The sequence below is a fragment of the Chlorocebus sabaeus genome, chromosome 26, assembly GCF_047675955.1.
Source record: "Chlorocebus sabaeus isolate Y175 chromosome 26, mChlSab1.0.hap1, whole genome shotgun sequence".
Taxonomy (NCBI): Eukaryota; Metazoa; Chordata; class Mammalia; order Primates; family Cercopithecidae; genus Chlorocebus; species Chlorocebus sabaeus.
In genome coordinates, this window is record NC_132929.1 from 36265207 (window position 1) to 36293119 (window position 27913).

The window sequence follows — 27913 nt, forward strand, 5'->3', positions numbered from 1 at the left end:
TAATTTTTGTATTTTTAGTAAAGACGGGGTTTCGCCATGTTGGCCAGGCTGGTCTCGAACTCCTGACCTCCGGTGATCTGTCTGCCTTGGCCTTCTCAAGTGCTAGGATTACAAGCGTGAGCCACTACACCCGGCCTATTCTTTCTTATAGCTGTTAACAATGAAAAGATCATTATTTTTGGCCAAACTAAAATGAGCAACAAGAGAGTCTGGTCATAAAATTGTGTATGTATACACACACATACAGACACACTTATTTAAAATCTACAGATATTAATTCAGCACATAGTAGATACTGATCATTCTGTTAAGCCCAAGGGATATAAAGATAATTTTTTTTTTTTTTTTAAACAGAGTCTTGCTCTGTAGTGTAGTCTAGAGTACAGTGGTACACTCTGTGCTAACTGTAGCCTTGACTTCCTTGGCTTAAACAATCCTCCCACCTTAGTCTCTCAAGTAGCTGGAACTACAGATGTGTGCCAGCATGCATGGCTACTTAAATTTTTTTTTTTTTTGTAGATACCCGGTCTCCCTATGTTTTCCAGGCTGTTCTTGAACTCCTGGGCTCAGCAATCCTCCCTCCTCAGCCTCCCAAAGTGCTGGGACTACAGGCATGAGCCACCACACCTGGCCAAAAAAATTAAAGAATATCTAGTAGGAAAAAGCTACATAAACAGCAACTATTCTACAATACATTTTTATACTATCGCCTTAATAATGTACTGTGGGGGCAGAGGAGCTGCAGCAATTAACAAGGTGGAATTGGAGAAGGCTTTGCATGGCAGATACTACTTGTGTTGGCCTTTGATGGAACAGTAAGACTTGCTAGGTGCAGAAGACGATGAAGGATATTCCAGGACAAACAAGATACTACAGACGCAAAGGCCCCAAGGTATATACCATACTTAGAATTTAGACTCCTCAGGTGACAGAAAACCTTACAGGAGGCTGAATAAGAAGATTCCACCTTGTTCCTAAGGAGGGAGAATCAGAAGATTCTAGAGAAGGCCACAGTGGAATTCTAGAGAAGGCCACAGTTTTTCTTTTTCCTTACTTCTCTTTTTTATTGTGCAGGGAGCAGGAATTACTGAATGTAAGGCTGGATGAGCGTTTTCTAATATACCTCATCTCAGAGATTACAATTTAGCCAAGACAGATTTTTTATCACAATCTTAGCACACAATGAGTCTTGGTACCACGAGACACTACTGGGCTCTCTTCCCTAAAAGATTCACAATGGTCCCTCTTACGGTTGGTGTTCTGTTGTATTCACACTGCAAAGCAAAAGGAGTGCCAAGCCACACCTTGAGTTCTCTGCTTTGCAGATTTACTGCCTGACAAGCCTTAAAGTTAGAAAAGTATTTCAAGCTGAATCTTTCACTAACAACTTCATATGGTTTGTTGTTTCCTGTGTTGCTTGTTGAGAATGTCTGGCCACTGAGAAATGAAATCGGAGGCGGATATTTCTGACAGCGAGCCTCCCTGCCACGTGCTTTGTCATTCTTTATGTTAAATACATCACCACACCTGAGCCCTTGCAAGCCAAGAAGTTAAGGTTATGGTGTGGACAGCAAAAAGCTGATTTTTCTCCTAATTGCCTACATTTACTACAAGTTTTTGAATTTATACAGGCATGGGTAGCAGAGAGTATAGTTCTTTTTTTGTTTCTTTTTGTTTTTGAGACAGGGTCTCACTCTGTCACCCAGGCTGGAGTGCAGTGGTGTGACCACAGCTCGCGGCAGCTTTAAACTCCTGGGCTCAAGCAACCTTTCCACCTCAGCCTCCTGAGTAGCTGGGACTATAGGCCTGCACCCCCATACCCAGGTAATTTTCTTTTTCTTTTTTGGCACAGATGGGGTTTTGCCATGTGCCCAGGCTGGTTTTGAACTCTGTGGCTCAAGTACGCTACCTGCCTCAGCCTCCCAAAGTGCTGGGTTTACAGGTGTGAGCCACTGCACCCAGTCCAAAGAGTATGATTCTATTTTTTTTTTTTTTTTTAAATTTAATTCTTCTTCATGATAGTCTTTGTGGCTGGAAAAGTGGTTAGTTTACAGATAGAAGAAATCTAGGACCAAAGAGATAAAATAATTGGAAATCATTGTTTTGATAGAGTCAGGGGCAGAGTTCGCGACGGCATTCCTTGGCTGTTGTTCTCAGGGGGAAGCCCGACAGCCTCGTTCTGCTGCAGACTTAACTCCTCACTCCACGTAGATCAGTTCGATTCCTGAGCCAGAATGACAAGCTGAACTACCAATAATGCCTTGCACAATGTTTCAAGCGACATAATCAGCCGGAGAGGGACTTGTGTCAGTTACACTTCGTCTCCTTAAAAATCAAGAGCAAGAGTGGTAAGAGAGAAGTTTTTAACAAGGAGGAAAACCCTAGACAGTTGTCTCTAAGATTCTTCACCACAGCTTCAAGGACAACCAGGAAAAGAGCTGCTATTTGAGGCAACTTCATTATAAAATCATTTTTAATAAGCAATCTTAACAAAGAGAGGGAATACTCTTGTGGAGAAACCCTCCAGGGACCCAGAGGCTGCCCAGTTAAGTTATTAGGAAGTTTCACACAAGGGACCAAACAGCTATTTCATTGGCCTCGGGGGACAGAGTTTAGTTTTCACCTGTTCTCTAGAGGCACTGGTGTTATCCTGTCTACTAACAGCAGAGACTGGTAACAATCAATTATCCCGACGCCCCAACTTGGTGAGGGAAAGTGAATTTTCAGTTTTGTCGACACAAAAAGACATGGTGTAAGAGAAAGAGAGATAAATTAACTCAATATGGTTCATTATACTGGAGACTAAGAACACGCAGCCAATGAAAATGCCTCATCTGGACCTCGGTATTCTTTAAATGAAACGACAGAAACGTATTCTAAGGAAATTAAGAGGTATCCACAATGAGAAAAGGATGCTTAGTTGTCCTCTTACCGTAATTGTCCAGCTACATGAGGGAAATAATTCTTTGTGCTGATGAAAAAGTAATAATCACTGCAGTTGACTTTGCTTACCTAAGGAGTGAGCAAGGTTTGGAATTTGGGGTTTAAATTTTTATAAAGCTATTTGTAGCTGAGTTTAAAAGGGTTGGAAAGACAGGGGCTCCCAGGGTAGCAGAGTAGCCTGCAGCCAATTAGCAGCTCCAATGAAAGAAAGCAAGGAGAACTATTAGCCACAAAATTCAAAGTGCTTATGTATTTTTCAAGTTTCACTGCGCATTCCATGCCTCTGATTTTAATGAAATGGCAAGAACGGGTCTTACAATTAGACCTTAACACCGTGGAGTTAGAGAAAAAGTGAACATCCTTTTTCTTTAATAATCAGAAGAGCCTTCTCTTTTCCGACCAGATCTCTCCTCCTCAATAAGCAATTCTTCTTCTTTTTTTTTTTTTTAATGTAGTTGGTCACAGGAGCACCCACAGAAGAAGTTCTATCTAAGGATAAAAATGTCACCTGGGTTCAGAGAAGGGACTGAAGCAGGGAACATCTGATTCACATAACACTAAATAAATGACTGTGGCAGAAAAACATTGTTTATAGGTCACTGCTTTTTTTTCACACACATTCTGTGGCTCCACATTGGTTATGAGAGAAAGCCAAAACCCGTTCTCTGTTCTTAATGGTCTCCCTTTTCCTTGCTAATACTCTACTCCAGTCAGACAGATCTACACAATCATCCCTGATCACACCTAATTCTTGCTACCCTTCCAGAGCAAGCTCAGCTCACCACACATGTTCCCAACTCATACAGCATTTAAACACATATTCTATTAGGTTGATGCAAAAGCAATTGCGGTTTTTGCCATTGAAATGGCAAAATTTCATGGCCCTGCATTTTCCTGCAATTCTTTTGTTACTGAAAGTTCCTCAAATGTGTGTGTCCTTTCTCCTAGATACAGAATAAACTATTAGTCAGGGAGGAATACAAGTTAGATTACCTGTACTGCAATGTGCCTTACACAATGTTAGGTATAGAGCAGGGGTCAAAAAATATTAAGCTAAGTAGATCTGCCTGGCTGCCTACCCTAACCTTCTGTAGGTATGGACTGCAGTCTGCTTTCCAGTCTCTGTTCCTCAGACCCCGATATTGCAGGTCTGCACTGCCCACCACAGAATCTCCTTCCCCTTTCCTCTAAGAAGAAAACGTTAAATAAAAGATTTATAGATTAAGGCCTTTCCATTGAATCCAAACCTTAATCTAGTATATCCTACCAATCTTATTTTATTTTATTTTTATTTTTATTTTTGCTCCTCAATATGCCTTCTTTTTTTTTTTTTTTATTTTTTTGAGATGGAGTCCCACTACATTGCCCAGGCTGGAGTGCAGTGGTATGATCTCAGCTCACTGCAACTTCGGCATTCCAGGTTCAAGCGACTCTGCTGCCTTAGCCTTCCTAGTAGCTGGATTACAGGTGCACACTAACACACCCAGCTAATTTTTGTATTTTTAGTTAAGATGGGGTTTCACCATGTTGGCCAGGCTAGTCTCAAACTCTTGACCTTCAGTGATCTGCCCGTCTCAGCCTCCCAAAATGCTGGGATAACAGGTGTGAGCCACCATGCCTGGCCACTCCTCAATATGACTTCTAATCAGTATCCTTGGCTATTAACTATTTAAGACATTAGGAGTTGGAGTTGATGCCTAGGTGATATACAAAATCAAGTACGGAAAGAGCTTTGACTCCTACATAGGAAAACATGTTTTCCCAGAAGTGGAAGTGGATTGGGTGGAGAACAATCCATTGCGAGGGATTTTGGCAGTCAAAGGAAAACATTTAATTGTATAGCTTGAAAATAAAAATCTTTCTCATTATAATGTATAGATGTGGACGTCAATTATAATCCAAAGGACCATGTGACTACAAATAAACTAACTGCCTGGCCACAGAATTGATAAAGAAATCAGTGTAAAAAATTTAGTGTAATTGATGAAAGTTAACGTAGAGTGATCACTTTCTTCTCGTCTTAAACATATTGGCATCTCTGTTTCTTCTACATTTTTATTCCTTTGCATACAGATTGCAATAAAGAGAGAAGCTGACATAAGTGTAAATCCAGTCCTAAGTTCAGATATGCTTAAACATCCTCAAAATCTAGATGTTAATTTTCTTACATATCCCTTTGATATAGATACATATCTGTTTCCTGAACATTCTGTTAGCTTCCAGGGTTTTTTTGGCTTTGGATAGGTTTCAAAGAAACCACTGTGTCCTGAATCATAGTACTGCTTTGTGGAAATGAAAGTTATAAATGAATTACTAAGTTGGTCTAACAAAAAAGTACAGATTTATTATAAATGTCATTAACATCCGTTAAAAGCTTTGTTTCAGAGGAAGACGGGTTTGTGCTATAAGAAATATATATTATTACCAGTGTGGGGTACATAGCTGTCCTAGAAGCAGAAGTAACCACTTTGAACAATTGTTTTATTATGGAATCAGTTGTGTTGTATGACATTAAGTAGACAGCAGTTCTTTGATGAACTAAGTTAAGTTGTTAAAAAGATGAGTAACGGTCATTTAAAGTAAGAAGGTTGGTCAGGCACAGTGGCTCACGCCTGTAATCGCAGCACTTCGGAGGTTGAGGCAGGAGGATCTCTTGAGCTGAAGAGTTCCGAGACCAGCCTGGGCAACATGGCAATACTCTGTCTCTCTCTCTCTCTCTCTCTCTCTTTTTTTTTTGGACAGACTCTCACTCCATTGCCCAGGCTGGAGTACAGTGGCACGATCTCGGCTCACTGCAACCTCTGCCTCCCGGGTTCAAGTGATTCTCATGCCTCAGCCTCCCAAGTAGCTGATACTATAGGCGTGTGCCACCACACCTGACTAATTTATGTATTTTTAGTAGAGATGGGGTTTCACCATGTTGGCCAGGCTGGTCTCAAATTCCTGACCTCAGGTGATCTGCCTGCTTCGGCCTCCCAAAGTGCTGGGATTACAGGGGTGAGCGACCATGCCCAGCCAGCAAGACCCTGTCTCTACAAAAAACTAAAAATAAAAAACAAATTAGCTGAGCAAGGTGGTGCATGCCTGTGGTCCCAGCTACTTGGGGAGCTGAGGCAGGAGGATCTCCTGAGATGGAGAGGTTGAGGCTGCAGTGAGCCATGCGCACGCCACTACACTCCAGCTTGGGCAACAGAGCGAGTCCCTTTCTAAAAAAAATAATAAAGTAAAGAGGCTGTATAGTTTCCAGTAGACTACTTTGTTTAAATACTTTTTTTCACATAGTGGGAATAACATTCCCCTTTCTTATAATCAGTTTGTTCTTCAAGCTTAGAAGCCTATGGAGGTAGCATAGTTGTAAGGTCAAAGGAAACCTGGGTCAATTGTAAGAAAGACTGTGTTGCACTTGGCTTTCTTCCTATACTTTAGAGTGGAAGAACCACTCTGAAAAATGATGTTCTTCATTTTAAAAGCATTTAAACTGGGGATTGCCTTTACATCCTGGCTCCACCACATACTAGCTAGTTGTAGGATCCTGGGCCTCGGTTTTCATGTGTAAAGTGGGGATAGTAGCAACACCTACCTCACAGAGTTGCAGTAAAGATAAATGAACACTTAGAAAGTGCTTAGAGAAGTGCCTAGCACTGAGTGTCCCACAAGTATTAATGTGAATACTGGAGATAACAATGTGGCTCTTACATGTGCACAAGGAGGCAATCTACTCTGTTTTGACTCCAGGCTCTGCCCAGCTGGGTGAGTTAACAAGGTTTTTCACTTCTCTAAGCTAAGTTACTTGTCTCTCATGTACATTTTCTAATTTAAAATGCGGGGTGCAAGCAGTACAAAGGTCATGAAGCTGATGAGCAGATTAAAAGAGACAATGCACATAAAGCATTCAACACAATGCTTGGAATATTCAAATTGCTTGGTAGGTGGGGTTCCTGCTATTCCTACTGCTGCTACTACAAGTAATGGTACTACTGCTATTACTCCTGCCATTATTATTGTCAATATTAAACTAAGCATAATGCAAACTTATATCAGACATCTAGCGCTTCTTTAAAGATCAATCCAATCATGTGTAACTAAGCATTTATCAAGTATGTAATAAGCCTATCAAGTCCACACCAATCCCTGGTAGGCTAGGCATTTTTGTTTTCCCCCTGGTAGTGATTATGGGTTTTAAATAGCCAATCACCATCTCAACACACCCTTTGGAACCTATGTTATGAAGTGGAACACAAATACTTTTTGTCCAAATTCAATTCACAAACCTCAAATCTACTAACTGGGCAAACTCGAATCAACTGGATGTTGGGATGGAAATGCTCAGCTAAGTATTCAGTTTTTCTATGGAGTTCACAGGTCCTCACCATGAACTGTGGGCTTTAAGACTATGCAAATCTTCTTCTTTGGAGGAACTGACTGGCAGGGCCAAGTGCAGTCCATTTATTTTTAATATGATGAGACAGAGAAATCCTGTTAAGCTTAGGAGGGCTTGGCTCTAGCTGAGCAGGCTGCCTCTAAGCAAGGCAAAAGCTTCCAGACAGTACAGAGGGATTTTTACTTTCTCAGACTGACTGATCTTGAAGACACTAGATGTTATTCTGTGAGAATGGGTGGAAAGGAGCAGTGGGGATACGTTTTAGCACCCAGGGTTCAATCTTTGCCTTTCGCTTCATTGCTATTTTATGCTTGGATCACAATATGAGAATCCTGGATGTTTTCTCTAATTTTCTTTTCCTCTCCCATACTTCCAGCTTAGTCTGTTTTCCAGGTATGAGCTGCCTTGTGGAACTGGTACACCTGGCATTTGTGTTTTCAGATTGTTTTATGTGATTAGGTTCTTCTGTCCCACCCTATCCCCCAACCTGTCTCCCTCTAGTCTTTACTTACAACTGGTCTGTAAACGCCTGGAAGGTAAAAAGCCTGTCGGCGCAGAGTAGGTCCTCAATGAATAGTTGTCCCTTAATTAGCCCTTTAAGAGGCCAGCATCTGTATTTTAGTCATGACCCACTGCCGGCAAGGCTTCTGTCTGAGATAGCTGGTAGGCTTGGTAAGCTAAGCAATGAATCTTCCAGTTACTTTGTGAGTACTACGTTATCCCTTTTCCTGACTGTTTGCCAATGGGCAGACAGGATCTGGATGAAGGCCTACTAAAAGAACTTCAGCGTGGCTTCTTCTCACATCTGTCCTAATGGAACACCCTGCCAGCAATTGAAATTATAACTGCCGTGAGTCACACTGTGAGTCACATGGGTTGCCACGGAAACCTACTAACTATATCACCAAAGCACCTTCCATTAGCTTTGCCAAGAATGGTTCCTGAGTTTTCCTGGACTGTGAAAACAATGCGGGTGAGCCCCAAGTTTGGGGTTGCTAAGAGTCTACAATAAAAAAGGGTGGCCTCAAGGAAAGGAAAAAAAAGGAAAAAATAAGGTTATTCTAGTTTTTGGATCTCCTGAGTAAATGGCAACCATTGTGACAACTTGTTGGGTTCATTTTGTAATATCAACAAATGCCTATGGAGAGGAGGTTGAGGCCTCAAAACTAATTTTCTCTAAGTCAAATTCAAAGCCAAGTCTCTGGGGTGAAAAGTGAATACATTAACCTATCCCATTTTAAATGATTGCAATAAACACTTTTTAAAATGGATGCAAAAGATTAGTTCTCAAAGAAATATTTTGATTTGTGCTAAAATATTTAACTATTGAGAACTAAATCTTTTTATAAATAACACAGTGCTTTAATTTTATATTATAGGTATTAGCCTGCTGCAATCAAACATTTGAAAATGTACTAGATTACCTTTTAATGGCTATTCATGTCAAATGAAAATATCTTAGAAGGTTCAGAAGTATATCTTGTTTGGGTTTTTATTGGGGAAAATTAACAACTCAAGTTGGGAGTAAACTGACACATTTTTCCTGACTGCTTTCACTGAGTAACCTGTATTTTTCAGAAGCTTGTATCTGTCCCCCAGTGTGGGAGAAAGCAGGCAGGGCAGGCTAGGACAGGAGGTACAAGGACTGTAAACAAGGATGAGAACAGAAGGAAGTAGCAATGGTCTGATGCCGCTAGAAGTGGTTCAGGGGCCTACCAGATATCTTTTGGGTCTGTGTTGTGGTGTCTGTCTGATATATGTCCTCTAAGGTTAGGACTCCATGATGCTACACTTCCCAGTAGCTGGAAAGAGCTAGGATGATTTGTCGCATCTTTTCACGTCCATATTTATCCTCTTGTAACATTGTAGTGAATGCAGAACTATCTAAGAAGAATTAGATTAAGAATTCCGGAGTGAATGACTCCTTGTCCTTGGCAAATAATAAAAACCAAGACAGCAGCTGATTCCAAGAAAATGATACTTATCTGCATGGTGGCTATTTCAGCAGGAAAGAGACCAGAACAAACTTGTGAAACACCAAAGCAAAGCAATCTTGAAGGGGTCCAACCAAATACATGTGCTCTATAATCACCGTGAAAATTAAATTGAAATTCCACACCACAGTGTAAAATTGATCTAATATTAAAAACTCTCTTTTATGTTCGCACACCAAAAACCAACAGCAACATTTCCTATCAACAACTGAAGAACATCACAAATATAAGAATTCCCGGAACAATCTGGCCATGAGAAGCACAAGAAGTCTCAAAGCTTTGTCTTCTTCCACTGGCCAACTAAAGAGAAAACAAACACTTAAGGTACCCTTTTCAGGAACTTAGGAGAAACTGAGCTCTCCAAAGACTATGTCCATGGACTCCTCTGAAGCTTAACAATCAAATTTCCTTTCATGGGAATTTCTGGCTCAAGTCACCCAAAACATTTTTTTTTTTTTTTTTAAAGAAACAATACCTGTGCTTTCCAGATAACAAGGTGGACTAAAATATTATCTGGTGTCACAACTATTCAGGTTCATTTTGCAGTATGTGCACCTCTGTCCCGTGTACCTGTGAGCTGACACTCTGGTCTGATAATATATTCTGCAGCTGTACATATTAATTTGTAAGTTGAACAATCTCTCGGTGAGGGCAGTTAGGAAACCAAGATTGAAATTGTTAATGTCGGGTGACTTCAGCTGTCGATGATTATGTAGTCAAGTCTTGACTAAGGTTTCCAGAACCCTGGCTAAAAATGGAAGTTTTGAGTCGGTACAAAAATGAATTCATACACTTCACTGATAGTGAAACTTCTTGAAGAACAGATGTCAAGATGATTTAAGAGGAGCTGGAATTAACATCTTAAAAAAATGTATAGGCAAGTTAGGACAGTTCAGTTTTCAAGAAAAATTCAACAAATGCTAAAGAAGAAGTCATTTGGGTGACTGTTATTAGAGAGAAAACTGATTGATTGTCTTTCTCCTCACAAGCTGTGGGCCCTGTGGAGATGCTAAGATCAGAAATATAATGGGCTATCTGCTGAGCTGGATGACAAAAACAATCTCCATGTTCAAGTGGCACGGAGGACTCCCACTAACATGTAACTTGGACAATTCAATTTCTCCTTGGCATGTGTAAAGTTTTGTGTCAACCGTGTATTCAGGTGCTATTCCTTCCAATTTGTCTTTGGGCCATTTTTATTCTGGGCCCTCTCCCCCAAATCATGAAAGTAAACATCAACCAAAACAGTATGATTTCTGATCCAAATCTTTCTGTCAATTATATAAAAGAAGCTTTAAGTCTATCTACGCTGACTTTAAGCTTAATGCGTAAGAATTTTCTTGCTGATTTTCATAGTTAGAAAGGCACTCAAAGTCCACCCTCTGTGGCTATATCTTGATTTTGTATTAAAGCCAGTATAGCTGATGAAATTCTTTAAGCCTTTGTGAAAAGACCCACCTGGTTCAAGTGTCTGTTATTAGAACACCAATTTTTCCTCCTTAGCCACCACTCTCATGCTGTCACCTAAGTCCTTCCATGAATTGAAACTCAACCACAGGTTATTGTTTCTGCAATAGGCCAAGAAAATTATTCTCAGGGATGACAGTTCCTCAAATGTCTCTCTTTATATGGACTGTCTGTATACTAGGTAACATCTAGGTCTCTGTCTATGTTATCTTATTAGTTGAGATGTACTCTTTATGTCCAGTGGAGCTGAAGTAGTGGTTTTGTCCACTTATCTAAGAGCCAAGTCATAATGCAAATAGTCAGTAGCTTTCTGTACATTGCCAGGTGGCCAGGAGTCCATACCCCAAACCACCATAAACAGTAGGCACAATCATCAGCCCCTGTTGGGGAGAGGCCCAGGACTGAGCTAGCAGAAAGACTGAATTACTTACCACCTCTAGAGTGGGTCCCTCCGGGCCAGGGACGAGCTCATGGGCAAGGCTGTGCAAGGAAGCGCTCTGTACCATGCCTGCCCTGCGGATATACAGAGGACTTCAGTCTCCTGCACTGTCAATCTCTCAGTCATCATGAGCTCAATTATGCACCGACAACAGCAAGAACAAGAACAACAACAACGACAAAACAACCCCCAAAAAGCTAAGGGTCACAGACTACCCTGATGGAGGGACAGCCAACTGGAACTGTGCATTGAGAGATGGAGGTGCCATCCGGATCATGTGTCTAGTACGGGCCTGACCTTTTCATTATTCCTCAAGCAAACATTCCATTGAAGGCCATGAGAGAGCCACGTGGAGAGACTGCAGGACACGGCCCTCAGAGTCAGGCAACTTCTCATCCAATTTGACGTTTTTTGGTTTTTTCTTTCTTTTTTTTTTTTTTCATTTTTGTTTTCTACAAATACAGATAGACAGACAGACAAACCCAAGAGCAGATTTCAAGAATCAACTGAGGCACAAGATAAACTACTTTGATGTAATACAGATGTTTTTCCCCAAATGTTTCACATGAAATAAAAAAATTTAAAGTGTAATTAGGAAAAATTGGGGGATACATCCTTGTTGTCCCTGTATTGTGCCATAAATATCTCCACTGCTTGCCTTAGAAGAATGCCCAAACATATCTCATAGGTAGCACGTATCTGTGGTCTAAAATAGTCATCAAATTCTAATGACACCATTAATTCAAGCCTAAATAATATGCTGGTCAAGTACAGTGAAAGTTGACTGCCTGCATCAATGATGTCTTGTTTCATCCTGAGGTTCAAGGCACAGTCAAACATCATTGCTCAGATTGCAAATCACAACACCTTACATTGACGTGAGTTTGTAACTTATGGTGTAGTTCAAATGAAGGCAATTGATGGAAGCAGTTGAACCTGAGAAGTGGGATGAATACAGAGCATAAATCCAGCACACGTTTCCACATCAAACTACCGATGCCATTTATCAGGGCCCTCACAGGCCATGCCCGTGGTCGAGCAACAGCGCCTCTATTCCCAGTCAGCATCTCTGCTCCACAGACATGAGTACGAAACGGCCTAATTTGTGAACTAGTGGTGAGGAAAAGCAGACCAAAGTTTAAAAGAAATCAAGGTGATGTTTCCTAGAAACATACCAGCTCTTCTAAGAAGGATCTAGAATAAGGGTGATCAGTAAGTAATTGATCCTCCTGGCTAGATTTCATGATTTTTCTAAAGCTTCATGGCTTGAAACACTGGCATTCATCAGAATATGTCTCTAGCCTCTCTCTTCAACACACACTCAGTACAAACAGGTGGAGATGTGCCACTTCCGACCACCACAGATTGAAAAAAAGTGACCTCTGTTGACCATGGATCACAGCTGAAACATTAGTTTATACTTGAAAGGGTCACAGCAGCCAGACATATGTGAATTCCAACTCTTCTGAAAACTTTGGACAGAAAAAAAAATGCATTACTTACATGTATGTGTCTTCTTCGTTACTGAGATACCTGAAAGAGAAGAAACAATAACACAGGTTACAAAGTGCCCTTGTGTGCTGCTTTGAATGTCCATCATCTCCAGAGTGCTCAGGAAGGCATTTAGTTCAGATGGTGATGTAGAGGCAAGACCAGTTTTAACATTGCATGGGAGTGTCACTACACCAACCCCAAAGCCATGCAACCACGAATGATGAGGCAGTGGCCATCACCTCCTGGTTTAAGAGGTTCTGTGGTAAAAGTGGGGAGCATGGACAGTAACTAAACAGTGTTAAACAGGGCGTGAGGAGACTCTTATTTTTTATTTTAAGTAGGGGAGACGATCATGTTTATAGGCAGAGTGGGAAAGATTTAAGGCACAAGAGAACAATGTCAGCCTGCTCAGACGAGGGGAAGATGAGCAACAGAGCAATTAATTTGCTACGGCCATTGGTTCTGTGTTTACTCTTTAATGAAAACGACCCTTCCTGCTCCCACGGAGCACAACTTTTAATGGTGAGGGGGAAATACATCCACCAAATGTACCTATGTGTCTGTACTCAGTAAGGTCAGAAAGGGAATCACTGCTACTTCTCTATAAATGGCCCCCAAATGTTTCATACAGTTGAAACACAACTGAATGAAATGTATAAACACAAACTACGAAACCATGAGCGATTCATGAGTCAGCACCCTTGATATTTCAGGATGATTTATAGGTAGCAGGTGACAAATAGAACTAAGCAACATTTGGCACAGAAGTCCCGATAAAGATAGCATGAATGTATGCTTTGATGCAAACAACACTATCTCCATTTCAGAATTACTACATTTTGAATCCTTTATGCTGCATTCTTCTTGGGAGACGTTCTTGAGACTACGTAGGCTCAAAGTCATAAAACTGCTGACATTCAGCCTGTGACTAAGAATCGTGGTAAACCTTGAAATTTTTTTTTCTTTCAAGTTATTAAGGGAACTATTTAACCCTCCTTTGGAAAGTAAAGATTGTCGAAAAATTTGGCAGCCACATCAGACCTATTACTTAGCTAGGGAACATGTCGTACGGGGAAGAAATCTGTTATGAAAATCCACGGCAGACATTTTTTAAAAAGTTGGTTCCAAAGTTGTGAGCCAAGACCAAAATCACACACTTGCTCCCCTCAACACTTTCCAAAGGACTTATTTAGGGAAGCTGAAATAGCCCAACTCAGATTCTTCTCCCCAACCCCGCAACTTTTATTGAGGAAAACTATTGTTTTGTTTGTTTGTTTTTGTTTTTGTTTTTTTAAAATCATGTTTGAATTGGCTTCATGAAGTGAAGTTAGAACTTTCTAAAGAAATCCTTGAAGACTGTCTCACATGAAAACCACAAAAGCGTTCTAGAAGTTTTTGAAATAACCTTTATCGTGGGATGGGAACTTCCCCCAGCAGTAGCAGGGAGTAAAGTTTAAAATCTGAATACAATTTGCAACTCCAGCTCATGACACCAGCACCAATAAACTGATACATTAGTGCACTTTCAGCATTATGAGAGCTATATGTGTATTTTCCTTAGGAAATAGTGCTTTCTGTAAAATCACTTTGAAGAGAAAGTGCTTAGGCTGTCTCTCCTGATTATTCAAAACCTCCACACAATTGGATTTAACACAGCCCAAAACAGACCTATCTATATTCGCTGAGTGTGGAACTATTTTCTCTTTACATCCAAAGGCCTGATGAAAATACCACTGCTTTGACTTTTCTACTTAAATTTATTATACAGCGTGATGCAGTGTTCTCATCAAATATTTTCATGACGATTACATTGATAATAGATTTTGAAAATCTTCCCAAGAAAGCTGCTCGATCTCAGAGGTCACAGCAGCTGGCATGGAGCTAAAACTTTTCATTATCTGTCTCCAGGAGGAAGCATGACTCTGGCAACAACACAATCTCTCAGTCCCTCAGTTTTGTTTAACTGTCAATTAATAATCAATATAACTAATTGGGAGCTACACTTATATTGGAGCTGCTGCCAGATGTAGTAGATAAAATACAGGCTACCCAGTACAATTTGAATTCTGATGCTAATTTGTTGTTTATCTTTCCTTCAAATTTAACTGGGCATTCTGTATTTTATCTGGCAGCCTTAACCTACACAAGAAGAATGTAAATTATATTTATTATAGCCAATGAAGATATACCAATCAATTAATAAACACATTTTTACGGCGAAAAGCTTAGAAGACACACTCCTGACACAAGAGCAATATTTTTAAAAATTGCATTACAACTCCTTAATTATGGAGATATGACTGTGCATGATATTTAATTTTTTTTAACTTAGGCATTCTGAAGACAGAAGTCTATTTCCCTAGAGAAAGTGAACAAACAAAAACAATACAAACACACAAAAGGCAAATTTAATGAAAAAAATCAGAAAATGTATTGGAATTCTCTTTGTTCCTCTGAAACCTAACTTCTTCATGGAAGCCCTAGTACTTCATAGTAAATAATTCCATAGAAGTACCAAAAAAAGCAGAAAACATCCTTTTCATTTCACAGATGGGGAAACTGAGGCTCAGGAAAGTTTAATTGGCATAATAAAACATTTCTCTGTGGAAAGTTATATTAAACTGGAAGTACACTCATGGCAAATCTCTACAATCTGTAGATGTATCCTCAAAAGAGTAAATACTCAAATTTTACTCCTTGGAACATACCACTCAGCAGTCAGCTCTGTAAATAATTTAAACCTATGGGAGCGCCCTCAGCCGTATTTAAACCAGGAAGACTCATCCTGAGTTTGGGTGAAAGATGTACTCAGATGCTGATGCAAACACATAGAAACCACAGTCTCTACTACTAGAAGAGCATACTGAATTTAATCCAGAATGTTCTGGAATATTCTAGAACATAATATTCTGCCAGGAATCTAGCTGTCTGAATTACCCACACTTGCCTGCCTTAGGCCTTCATTCGTAGCAGGCATGTGTGCCTGTGTTTGCTACCAGCAGCCATTTTCTCACCCTTAAATAGGGATGGGTCTCCCCTTTTCTTTTTCTCATTTTCCTAGAAGTTACAAGATTCCTGTTTTTCTCACCAGGAAGAGTTCATCCTCAGTGAGCTCACAGCAGTCATACATTGCCAATGTTTGTCCTCAAGTGGAAGGAGAAAGGCCTTCAGAAAAAAAATCGTATGCAAACCTAATGCTACCATCAGCAGTAGCTCTGAATCAAGATTTTTGGGAGAATTAGGCTTACTAAAGATAAACTACAATAAATCTCAAGGAGGCAAATAATTCTAATTCTACTGAGGAATCAAAGAATAAAGGCAGCTCTTAAGGTAACTAGATGTGGAGTCAAACTGACCTGAGCTTGCATTTATAGCCCACTTTCCTGCTTCTAGGCTGATAGAACTTGAGCAAGTTACTTAACTTTACTAGTCCTGAATTTCTTGGTTTTTAAAATTGTATATAATCATGATGACCCTTAAAAGACTGTTGTGAAAATTAAAGGAAATAAGGAGGTATGAAGAGCTTTACAAACTGGGCAGTGTGATACATAGTATTAGTTTAACCAAACTGAATTACAGTGTGCTACTGAAAGCTATGCCGTTGCTACTCATGATGTCCCTTAGTTTCACACTGACTCATGGCCGAGCACTCTGGTTCTCAGATCAAGTATTCTGACTAGAAAATATCCTCATATTTGATGGAAGAGAGCATGAGACAGAGAACCAAGTTCCTTAAAGTAAGTGTACTCTATTCTAGATCCCAAACTCCATTCTCTTTACTCTCTAAAGTCAAGGGAAAGAGCCTGATATGGTGGTGCGTACCCGTAATCCCAGCTACTCGAGTGACTGAGGCAGGAGGATAGCCCAGGAGTTCAAGTCCAGCCTGGGAAACATAGTGACACCCCGTCTTAAATTGAAAAAAAAATAGACAAAAGGAAGCTACCTACTCACTAGCAAGTAGCTGCATTATCCAAATGGGCCGCTGATCAGCACAGGCAAGGACTTTGGTCCCCACTACTGAAGGGCATCGAACCAAGTCCAGCTGTTGTGCAGGTTTTGATTCACTTCCAAATGACTGGGAAGAACACCAAGATCCTTCCCCAGAGATTCACAAACAGACCACGAGCAGGGTAATGTTCTCTATGGAGATAGGGACTTGATAGAGTTGTGGTGAATGACGGGGTGCAACCAAGTTTCTAAACCTAAAATACACATACACCCTGAGCCCAAAGTGAACACAGTGGATGACTTGGGCAAATCATTTAACTTCTTGGCTCTTAGTTTTCTTATATGCAGAATGAGGTAGTCAGTGACTTTTTGTTTCTTCAGGGCAGGTTCTCAGTGTGTTGCCTAAACTGGAGTGCAGTGGTATCATCATAGCTCACTGCAACCTTGACCTCCCAGGGTCAAGCCATCCTCTCACCTCAGCCTCCCTAGTAGCTGGAACTATAGGCATGTGGCACCATGCCCAGAGAATGTTTACTACTTTTTAGAGATGGAGGTCTTGCCATGTTGTCCAGGCTGATCTTGAACGCCTGGCCTCAAGCAATCCTCTCGCATCAGCCTCTCAAAGTGCTGGATTAAAGGCGTGAGCCACTGTGCCCAGCCAACATGATTTCTTAATCTGCCTTCCAGTTCATCGACCATTGGCTCCTTGCCCTGCTTCTAAGCTATCAAACCAAACCACATCTTTCCAAGCAACAGGCTGTTAGATCTATTTCTCACTGTAAGAAATCCAATGTAGCTCATAATAAAAGGTAACCCCCTGAAACTTTTTTTCTTCTTGCCTTTAACAACCAAAGAAGAAAAAAGGCAATGCCCACAAAAGGTTATATAGGTAAAAGATGCACTTTTCTTGGGCGATCTTTAAAAATTATCTGGGCTACAGAAAAATGGCACCTTTTGATAAAGCTGTAAGACTCCTTCTATTTTACCCAGATACACACACACACACACACACACACACACACGGCAGGTGTATTTCCGAACTTGCAGGTAATGCTTGAGCATAATTTCTAACTTAACAATATGACAGAAGTTTTAAATTGCCAATTAAACCCCTAAAACTAAGAGGGCTAAAAGGCTCCATAAATATTCGGTCCAAAGCAAAGTCGGGCTTCTAATACAGCAAGAATGCTTGACTCTCTTTAACTGGCCATGCTTCAAAGTAAAGCAAAGGAAATGTCATGAAAATATCACAGATTTAGCACTGCCATGGTTATCAGTAGGGAAGTTTCATTATAGTCATCCCAGAACAGAGCACTTCAGCAATGTAAGCTGGTATTTCCCATCAGTGCCAAATCTTGGACCAATTAACTTTCTTGATGGACCTCTAATTGTCTCTTGGTTTGTAGGCAATTCTCTGGATATCCAGTTAATTTTACTTTTTTTCTTTTTTTTTTTTAAGTAAGAGTTGGCATTTTTCCTCTTCCCAAATTTGGCAATTACCAAACTAGCATTTCCAGAGGGCTTGCATCCTGGACAAGGCTCTAGACTCAACAAAGATGCCACTCTGCCACTTCACCAGTATTTAGCCTGTGGGCCTTCTTTTGTCCTCTTTTGCAACAAGAAAACAACTTTTGAGATAGAGAGATAATAAACATGAAAGAATTCTGTGTTAGTATTAAAAAAACAGGCTGGTTGTGCCGGCTCACATCTGTAATCCCAGCACTTTGGGAGGCCGAGGTGGGTGGATCATGAGGTCAGGCGTTTGAGACCAGCCTGGCCAACATAGTGAAATCCATAGTCGCTACTAAAAAAAATACAAAAAATTAGCCAGGTGTGGTGATGGGTGCCTGTAATCCCAGCCACTTGGGAGGCTGAGGCAGGAGAATTGCTTGAACCTGGGAGGTGGAGGTTGCAGTGAGCTGAGATCGTGCCACTGCACTCCAGCCTGGGTGACAGTGTGAGGCTCTGTCTCAAACCAACAAACAAACCACTCAAAACCATGCCATGTAGATTTCCTTTTATTTTAAAAATATGTCAATATTGTTACATTGCAAGTGACTGTGGCAGGGAGGAAGAGATGTGTTGAGTGATAATGAACAAAGTCTTGAATTGGCCCAACTCACGTCTCTACACCAGTCTTTCACATTGACTCCTCCTTCAATTCCTAGAAAAGGAGGACTCCAAATCTGAAGGCTTTCACAAGATTTATTCTCCCTCCCTGCAAGATGTCTGAGTTAAAGAGGACACCTATTATTTAAGCTATGAGAGCTTGGGCAAATAGCTAAACTTCTCTGAGCCTTTCTTTTCTTATTCCATAAAATGGGAATAAAATTCTTAAGACTAGGTTTACAGTAAAATGTAAAATAATTCACGTGGGGCATACTTCTTTCCCACTAAAGTATATTTCTTATTGCATACACCTTGCGAATACACTTTATGTTAGATAAACAGAGAGACCACCCTTGATTTGACACAGGCAATACCCATTAAGGCACTGTTATTAACCGGGATAATTCCGGAAGGCAGCATTGGAGAGCTCAGGAAAGAATTTTCCAAATAAAACCCAAACACATAACCTACTCCCTGCCACATTCTCAACAAGCACGCTGCAAAGGCTGTGCTCTCCTGGATCCACTGCGCTCTCCTGGATCCACTGTGCTCTCCTTCTTTTTTTTTGAGATGGAGTCTTGCTCTGTCACCCAGGCAGGAGCACAGTGGCGCGATCTCGGCTCACTGCAAGTTCTACCTCCTGGGTTCACGCCATTCTCCTGCCTCAGCCTCCCAAGTAGCTGGGACTACAGGCACTCGCCACCATGCCCGGCTAATTTTTTTGCATTTTTTAGTACAGATGGGGTTTCACCGTGTTAACCAGCATGGTCTCGATCTCTTGACCTCGTGATCCGCTCGCCTCGGCCTCCCAAAGCGCTGGGATTACAGGCGGGAGCCACCGTGCGGGGCCGTCTCCTTCTTTTTGACTTCCTCATTGTGAGGAGCTAGCAGTTAAAATGGCACATTTATATGCAGTGTATGAACACTAGCTAAGAAACGAGGCCCAGAATTTAGACTTCTGTTTTTGAATAGCTAATAATTGTTTTCTAAAGAAAAAATATCACTTTGTGCTGGCCCTATGTCCCCCTCCTCCTCAGTCCTGAGTTGTCCCAGGAGACTGCTCCATTCTACACATAGTCAAAAAAGAAAATCTATGCACGAGGCGGATCCGGAACACAGCCCGAGTAGGGCCTCGCCAAACAAAATGATGTTACAAAACAATGTCCTTGTCTAGGACAAAAGAACTATTAATGATAATCAGTACATATTACTGAAAGTGCTCCAAGTAATCTTTGGACTTTGTTTCAAAAATTCTTAATGGACACTAATGCTTAGAGTTCACTCAAAAGAGAAATAAATTATGTGCCAGGGTTGCAGGGACCAAGGACAACACGTGGAAGGCATCAAAGCATTAGCAATGTTACGACAATCAAAGATTTTGTAATTGCATAAAAAGCCTTTAAAAATCATTTAGATATGCTAATTATGAACATTAATAATACTGTAATGGGATGTTTCTTTTATGTTCGATTTGAGCCTAGGTTGAGCTGTTTCGGCAATAATATTTCAGCTCTTTTACCAACCAAGGTGCTTTTGACGCCATGAAAAAAATTCCATTTTAGTTTAAAAAATCGTTATGGGAATGGATAAGAGGAATTTTTCCTGTTTTTTGAATTTGAAAAAAAAAAAAAAAATCTGTGATTGCTCTCCATCTCCAGGTCATATTTTCTGACATTAGTGCCCAGAAATATCTTTTAATTTTGGACAGGCAGACCAGAAGTATGCCCTCTTTTAAGTCCTGCCTTTATCTTTAACAAAACAGTTCCAAGGACAAAGCCTCATTCCGGGTTCCCCAGCAAAGGGAACATAAAGAGACCATCAGTCTATCTGAGAAAGAAATCTTCAGACAAAACTTATTTGGGAAACATCCGTCTTCTCAGAGATTACTATTCAATGCACTATGAAAAGTCCGTACGTAAGGAGGGTAATTTCTCTTGTTATTTACTGGCTCCAGTGTATGATTAGTACTCATGTAGAGTAAGAATCATAAAGAAGCCTTATTCTTCCAAATTGATTTCCTTTTATTGAGTGTCTGTATGGAAAATGATGCTATCCATTAGATATTACCTGGTTGATTTAAATTGGATCTTGGAGCTCTGAGGGCAGAGGTGTGAACTGATATCAACACTTTGAGTTTAGCCTTCTAGAATTGAGCAGTTTTATCTTATAAGTGAATAATTCAGCTCAGGTAAACATCAGCAGCTTTCACAATGCTTTTCCAGAAATGCTTTACTTTATGTGCCTCTGCAATCTGTTAAATTTGTTTACCTTTGCCACTCATATGGGCAGGTACGGACGTGAACTGTCTGTGGGTGACTTGCCTGTATGTGGCTATAGCTGCAGTCTCCAAAGTCAAAGCTACCAGAACAGGTTGGATAAGGATGGCCCAAAGATTATGGAGCTGCTGGCCCCAAAGCAAGTCAGACATTACGGGAAGTTTGAATGTATCATGCTCTTGGATAGACAACCTAAATCATATCTCATCGACCATAGATCCTGGTCAGCATACCAAGTCAAGGCAAGTAAAGATGGAAGAAATATCACCTGGTCTGCAGCTCCCCCCAAAACAAAGTCTGCTACTGATGGCAGAAACATAGATAGACCAAGGGTATCACTACATTATGATGAAGGAAGGAACAACCCCATGCATTCACTCATGTCTTGAATCACCTAGAGAAGAGAGGGAATCTGCCAAAGTGGAGACAATGGAAATGCGGTTCTAAATTTGGAGGAAATGAGACCCACTCTCAGATCAGATGAAAAGTAAAAGGCCTAGGATCCAACGGAGTATTAAACAAATATTTAAAAGTAGAGAGGTGGGCCAGGCGCGGTGGCTCAAGCCTGTAATCCCAGCACTTTGGGAAGCCGAGACGGGCGGATCTCGAGATCAGGAGATCGAGACCATCCTGGCTAATATGGTGAAACTCCGTCTCTACTAAAAAATACAAAAAACTAGCCGGGCGAGGTGGCGGGCGCCTGTAGTCCCAGCTACTCGGGAGGCTGAGGCAGGAGAATGGCGTAAACCCGGGAGGCGGAGCTTGCAGTGAGCTGAGATCCGGCCACTGCACTCCAGCCTGGGCGACAGAGCGAGACACCGTCTCAAAAAAAAAAAAAAAAAAAAAAAAAAAAAAAAAGTAGAGAGGTGGTGACCAGTTATTCCCTAATATACAGAATACCATGGGTCCATAAAGAATTTCTTAGAGTAACAATATTATTAACATTTTGAAGAAGATGCATGAAAAACTGATTAAATTATAAATTAGGAAATCATAGATCATTACTATTTGTAGCCTCTCTACTCCCTTCTGATTACAGAATTTTAGAGAGTTTGTCTGGATTGGTGATTGCTCGATAAAAACTCAAGAAAAGAAAGTAGCCATCAAGATACTTCTCTTGGGAGGCCAAGGCAGGCAGATCATTTGAGGTCAGGAGTTTGAGATCAGCCTAGCCAACATGGTGAAACCCCATCTCTGCCAAAAAATACCAAAAAAATTAGCCGGGCATGGTGGCGCATGCCTGAAGTCCCAGCTGCTCAGGAGACTGAGGCACAAGAATCACTTCAACCCAGGAAGTAGAGGTTGCAGTGAGCAGAGATTGTGCCACTGCACTCCAACCTGTGAGACAGAATGAGACTCCGTCTCCAAAACAACAACAACATACTTACCTCGCATTCACAGATTTTATGAAGAAAAATTTGGTATTGTTAGATTAGATGTATAAGCTATGTTCTCATATGGGATTTGAGAGTCAGGAAATCTGGATTCTATTCCTAGCTCTGCCACTTACCAGCTATATAATTTGGGGCAAGATAATCTCTCCAAGCCTCAGTTTCCCCATCACTAAAAGGAGAGGAAAAAGATTTCTTCTTTCATTCTAAAATTCCACCACCAAAAATATAGCTGTAGGAATTAATCATGAATATACACAAGATTCATCATAACATTATTTCTATCAGCAAAACATTCAAGGGAACACCCAAATGTTAGCAGTAGAGGATGGCAAATAAAGCATGATATGCTTACCGAATAGAATACTCTACCATCATTAAAATAAAGAAAAATAAATCACAGACAATGATGTTCCAGCTGCATTACGAGAAAAAAAAAATTCAAAGTCCCAAAGCATAGTATACCATTTTGTCAAAAATGAAAACAAAAATGTATAGAAAAAAGACAAAAAATACATACACCAAATTAATGAGAGTGGTTATCTTTGGGTGGAGGAATTATGACTGATTTTCCTTTGTCTATGTTTTCTAAAATTTCTATAATACATCTGTACAAATAAAATTTTAATAATAAGAAAGAAAAATTAATATTAAATAACTATTCCACAAGGTTACTGTGAAGATAAAATGAAATAAAGAATGGCAACGTTGACCAAATATTGGTTTTAATATTGCAAACATCTCTCCGTGACTGTTAGGAGACCCAGTTGCCTATAGCAAGTACTAATTGCATTATCCTTTCTAGAGAACCCTTCGTGTAGTCTGAAGTGAAAGTGTGATAGAATAGCTGGCTACTTTCAGGAGGGCCCTATGGTGATGGATAGTCTGATAATACTTGCCAAAATGGTAATCGTAACCAGTATGCTGATAAAGGTCTGAAAAATAAGCCTTGCTTAGTGTGTGTATTTTATGTAGTGCTCTAGAATGCAGTGAGAGACCTAGGGGCTGACATGGAACAACTTTTGACTCCTAGGAAAACCACCATCCTTTAGCTACCAGATAGGTGTTTGCTTACGCCAATGACTGTAGGGCATATGACTACAGTGTCAACACATACTAGCAACCAAAGGCCTGTGGAGACCTCTGCAGTACAGGTGCTACCTCAGAGACTGATCACAAATCCCTCAAGGCAGGAGCCAGCCCTTTCATCAGGACCCCTTGAGAAATCTCCAGGACTCAGTGCCCTGTAACGTAAAGAGGAGGATCCCTGGAGTCAGAAAGAACCAGGTTGCAAGCCCAGCTTCACCTACCAACTAGTCATTTCACTTGAGGCAAGCTACTTAGCTGGAGCCTCAGTTTCAGTATCTGTAGGATGGAAGTAAGGATACCTTTTTCATAAGGCTGCTGTGATTATCAAAACGTATAGGCAGTGCAAAGCTGAAAGCGGTCAGCTGTCAGTGAGTTCTATTATCTAAGCAATGTTATCTGATGGCAATGCATCTTACAGGAATGCATTGGAATGTTCTATAGAGAAGAGAAGGAAAAAAGGCCCATATGTCCTTGGTTTGCGACACGAAGGTGGCCTTGAACTTCAGAATAAACTATGGGTTCTTTTTGAGATTGATATACCTTGTTATATTTTGATTGATTTCAACTAGCACAGTTCTTCTCTTTTAAATTATTCTTTTTCCATTTTTCTTTTTTTAAACTTTAATTTTAAAAAGGTTGTAACGGGTTGAATTGTATCCCCCAAAAAGACACATTCAAGTCCTAACTCCTGATACCTGCCAATGTGACCTTATTTGGAAATCATATCTTTATAGATATACTTAAGATGAAGTAATACTGGTCCAGGGGCCAGTCATCTGAATACTTGAACTAAGTATTTAGATTTAGTCTAAATTTAATGACTACTACCTCTATAAGAGGAAGGAGAGGGAGATCTGCATTCAGGGACACAGAGAACACATACAGAAAAAGGCCACACGCAGATGGAGGAGGGATTGGAGTGACGTAGCTATAAGGTCAGGAATGCCAAGGATTTCCAGCAACTACCAGAAGCTAGGAGAGAGAGGCTTCAGGAACTTCTTCCCTAGAGCCTTCAGAGGGAGCAAGGCTCTGCTGCCACCTTGATTTTGGGACTTCTAGCATCCAGGATTGTGAGAGAACACATTTGTGTTGTTTTAAGCCACCCAGGTTGTGGCACTTTGTTATCACGGTCCCATGAAATTAATACAAAGGTCCAGGAAATGTTATAAGTGTAAGGTGCCTGGCGGTAATACTCTGGGATCTTCTAAAAACAGACTGCAGCTGTTTTCTTGCTACCCCACCAAATCCATTCTCCCATTCCTCCAGGGCAGTCAAGCTTTAGATGGACACGTAGCCATCCAGTTAGAGGCTGTAATTCCCAGAATCCCTTGCAGTTGGGTATGGCCACAAGACTAGATTCTTACCAGGACATGTGACCAGAAGGTGTCATGTCACTTCCATGTCACTTAAAAGGAAGCTGCTCACTCTGGATATCCTTTCTCCCTCTATTCCCATGGACTAGAACTTGGATAAGGCCATAACCCAGCTCCAGCCATGTGGGCAAGGCCACCTTTGGAGACAGGAGAGAGCACCCAGACAGGACCTGTGAGCAGAGCTTCCTTGGCAGCCTCCACTGGCTCCAATACCACAGGAGAGAGAAGCCAGCTTCTACCTCATGTAAGTCACTGTGTTATTGAGTCTCTTTGCTACAATAGTTTTCAACCTTTACCCTAACAAATACACAGGGTTAGGAAATAGCTAGTTTATAGATTAAAATCCCCAAATGTTAGATCTGGAATAGACTAAAGAAATTGTGCCTCTCTCTGAAAAAGGACAGCAAACTGGGACTCAGAGGGATTAGGCAACTGGTTCCAAGTCAGCCAGCCAATTAGGAGCAGAGCAAAAAGTAGTACCCTACACAGGAGTGGCTCTGTGGGCTCTGAGGCCTGGACGTGTTGAAGTCTTCCTGTTACCATACAGGACACCTCAACTGGACCCAGGAACAATTTCACTAGTCTCACTTAGAAGCTCCATGTAAGCCAGATGACTTTTTGAACTATAAATCTGATCACATCAGTCTTCTGCTCAAACTCCTTCCACAGTTGAGAGGGTCCTACATGATCCAGCCTGCCCGGTTCTCCAACCTAGTGTCTCCTTCTCTCTCTGTCTCACCCATCTCATTCTTCCACACTAACCATCCTACATTTTCTCGAAAGCTCTAAGCTTGCTCCAGACTCACATCCTTTCTGTTTGTAGTTCTCTCTGCCCGTCTTACTTTCCCTCCACTTCTCCGCAGGTCTCCTTCACATCCATTCAGATCTTTCCTCAGCTCTCATCTCCTGCTAGAATGCTTCCCAGCCAGCTTATCCACAATCGCTCTCGCCATTCTCCACTTTGCTTTACTTTGTATCTTCACAATAGTTCCCTCCCCCTGACATTCTATTATATAGTTGTATGTCTTCCCAACAATTTCAATTCTTGAAGCAGGTACTTCCCATCCTTGGTTTACCACTGTATTTGTGATGCCTAGAATGGTACCTGGCACACAGATACTCACACAACATTGTTGAATGAAGATCAGAAAAAATTGTTAAGTGAATGAAGTTGACTCCTGAAAGCCACACATCTAGTTTACCGATAGTGACTCCAAAGCTCCTGGAAGTACGTAGAGAAGACAAGAGGAGTATAGAGGGTGGGACAAGTGCTAACTGAGAAAGTCGGGGGACACCTAAAGAGAGGTTTGCACAGCTGAAGAGAAACCGGAAGGCTACGGACAAAGAGTGAGAGGGGAGAGAACACACGCTAACCCCAGGACCCAAAGCAAAGGTCAGGCAATCAATAGAAAAGTTAAAATGGCACTTTTAAACACTTGTGATACAATTGATTTGGTCATTACCAGAGCTGAACACAGGGCATGCATGCCTCATCTGTTAGAAAGATCTTTATGATCTTGTTAGCAGATCCCCAACCCAGAAGCTGTAAAGGTTATAACCCAACTTGTAAAACTAATCTCATACTGGCTCTGGGATAATAAAGAATCTACAGAAAGCTTTCCAGTTAACTATATGCTACATACAGCAAGAAGCCGGGCTTGCGTGGCTGGCTTCTCCTACATGGCAATTCAGGATGACTCTCCCATTTCTGAGATTGAGAAAGCTATTTTGGAAACAGTGATTTCAATATGCATAGTTCTTAGATACAACAACTTAAGAGTTTAACTTGAGTTTAACAATTTCTCTCCTATTCAAAGTGATTTTATAATAAAAGTCAGCACGCCATGGCCATTGAATTAAGCTGGGATGAGTTGGAATAGTAGTTTGGCAAAACTCTTTTTGCCAGATTTAAAAAAATATATATTTTATTTTTAAAGATAGCTCTGTTTTATATTTGCATAATCTCAATTGTAAATAGTTTATTATTATTATTACTTATTTGGGTCTTTCTTCCTAAATAAAACAATGCAGCATCTTTCTTGTCTAATACTCTTTTGGACCACATGGCAGGTCTATGGGGTAGTACAGAAAGGAAAAATGAGTTCATGCAACATAGCAGGTCCAGAAAACAGAACACAGTAACAATCACAAAATATTTCTAAGCAGCCTTGTAAAGGAAACAAGGGAGAATGTGAGAGCACCGGGCATTTACTTTTGAGCAGGATGCATGCTAAAATACGTAGAGATGAAATGCTATGATCTCTGGGGTTTGCTTTAAAATGCTTTAGCAAAGGGAAAAAGGGATAGATGAAGCAAGTGTGACAATGTTGGTTAGGCTGAATCTGGGTGTTGGGTACAGGGCAGTTCATTCCACTGTTGCCCCTCTTTGCATTCATGTTTGAAATTTTCATAATAAACAATTCAAGCCAGTAAGGGCTGACTGGAAAACGTTAAAAAGAGGTTCAATCTCTCTTAAACTGTCTGAGTGATCCCAACCAAAAGAAAGGTCAGGACCAGATGGATTTACAGCTGAATTCTACCAGAATTTGTAGCTCTGGTAGAATTCAGCTGTAAATCCACAGAGCTACAAAGAGGAGCTGGTACTGTTTCTTCTGAAACTATTCTAAACAATTGAAAAAGAGGGACTCCTCCCTAACACATTCTATGAGGCCAGCATCATCCTGATACCAAAACCTGGCAAAAATACAAGACAAAAAGAAAACTTCAGGCCAATATCCCTGATGAACATTGATGCAAAAATCCTCAATAAAACACCAGCAAACTGAATCCAGCAGCACATCAAAAAACATATCCACCATGATCAAACTGGCTTCATCCCTGTGATGCAAGGCTGGTTCAACATATGCAAATCAATAAATGTAATTCATCACATAAACAGAACTAAAGATAAAAACCACATGATTATCTCAGGAGATGCAGAAAAGGCCTTCAATAAATGTCAACATCCCTTCATGTTAAAAACTCTCAATTAACTAGGTATTGATGGAA

At 40.8% G+C, this 27913-nt stretch overlaps 1 protein-coding gene and 1 long non-coding RNA gene across 2 annotated transcripts in view; one reads left to right on the plus strand and one right to left on the minus strand.

Moving 5' to 3' along the window:
- RORA (RAR related orphan receptor A) overlaps positions 1-27913 on the minus strand; it is a 746629-nt gene that overhangs the window by 177659 nt on the left and 541057 nt on the right. The window contains exon 2 of the mRNA XM_008016387.3: positions 12728-12757. Coding sequence (XP_008014578.1) covers positions 12728-12757 — 30 coding nt within the window. The remainder of the gene's footprint in view (positions 1-12727; positions 12758-27913) is intronic.
- On the plus strand, positions 15625-21586 carry LOC140710383 (uncharacterized). Its single transcript, XR_012091357.1, has 3 exons — positions 15625-16048; positions 16381-16455; positions 21065-21586. It is a non-coding gene; the product is annotated as an uncharacterized lncRNA (long non-coding RNA).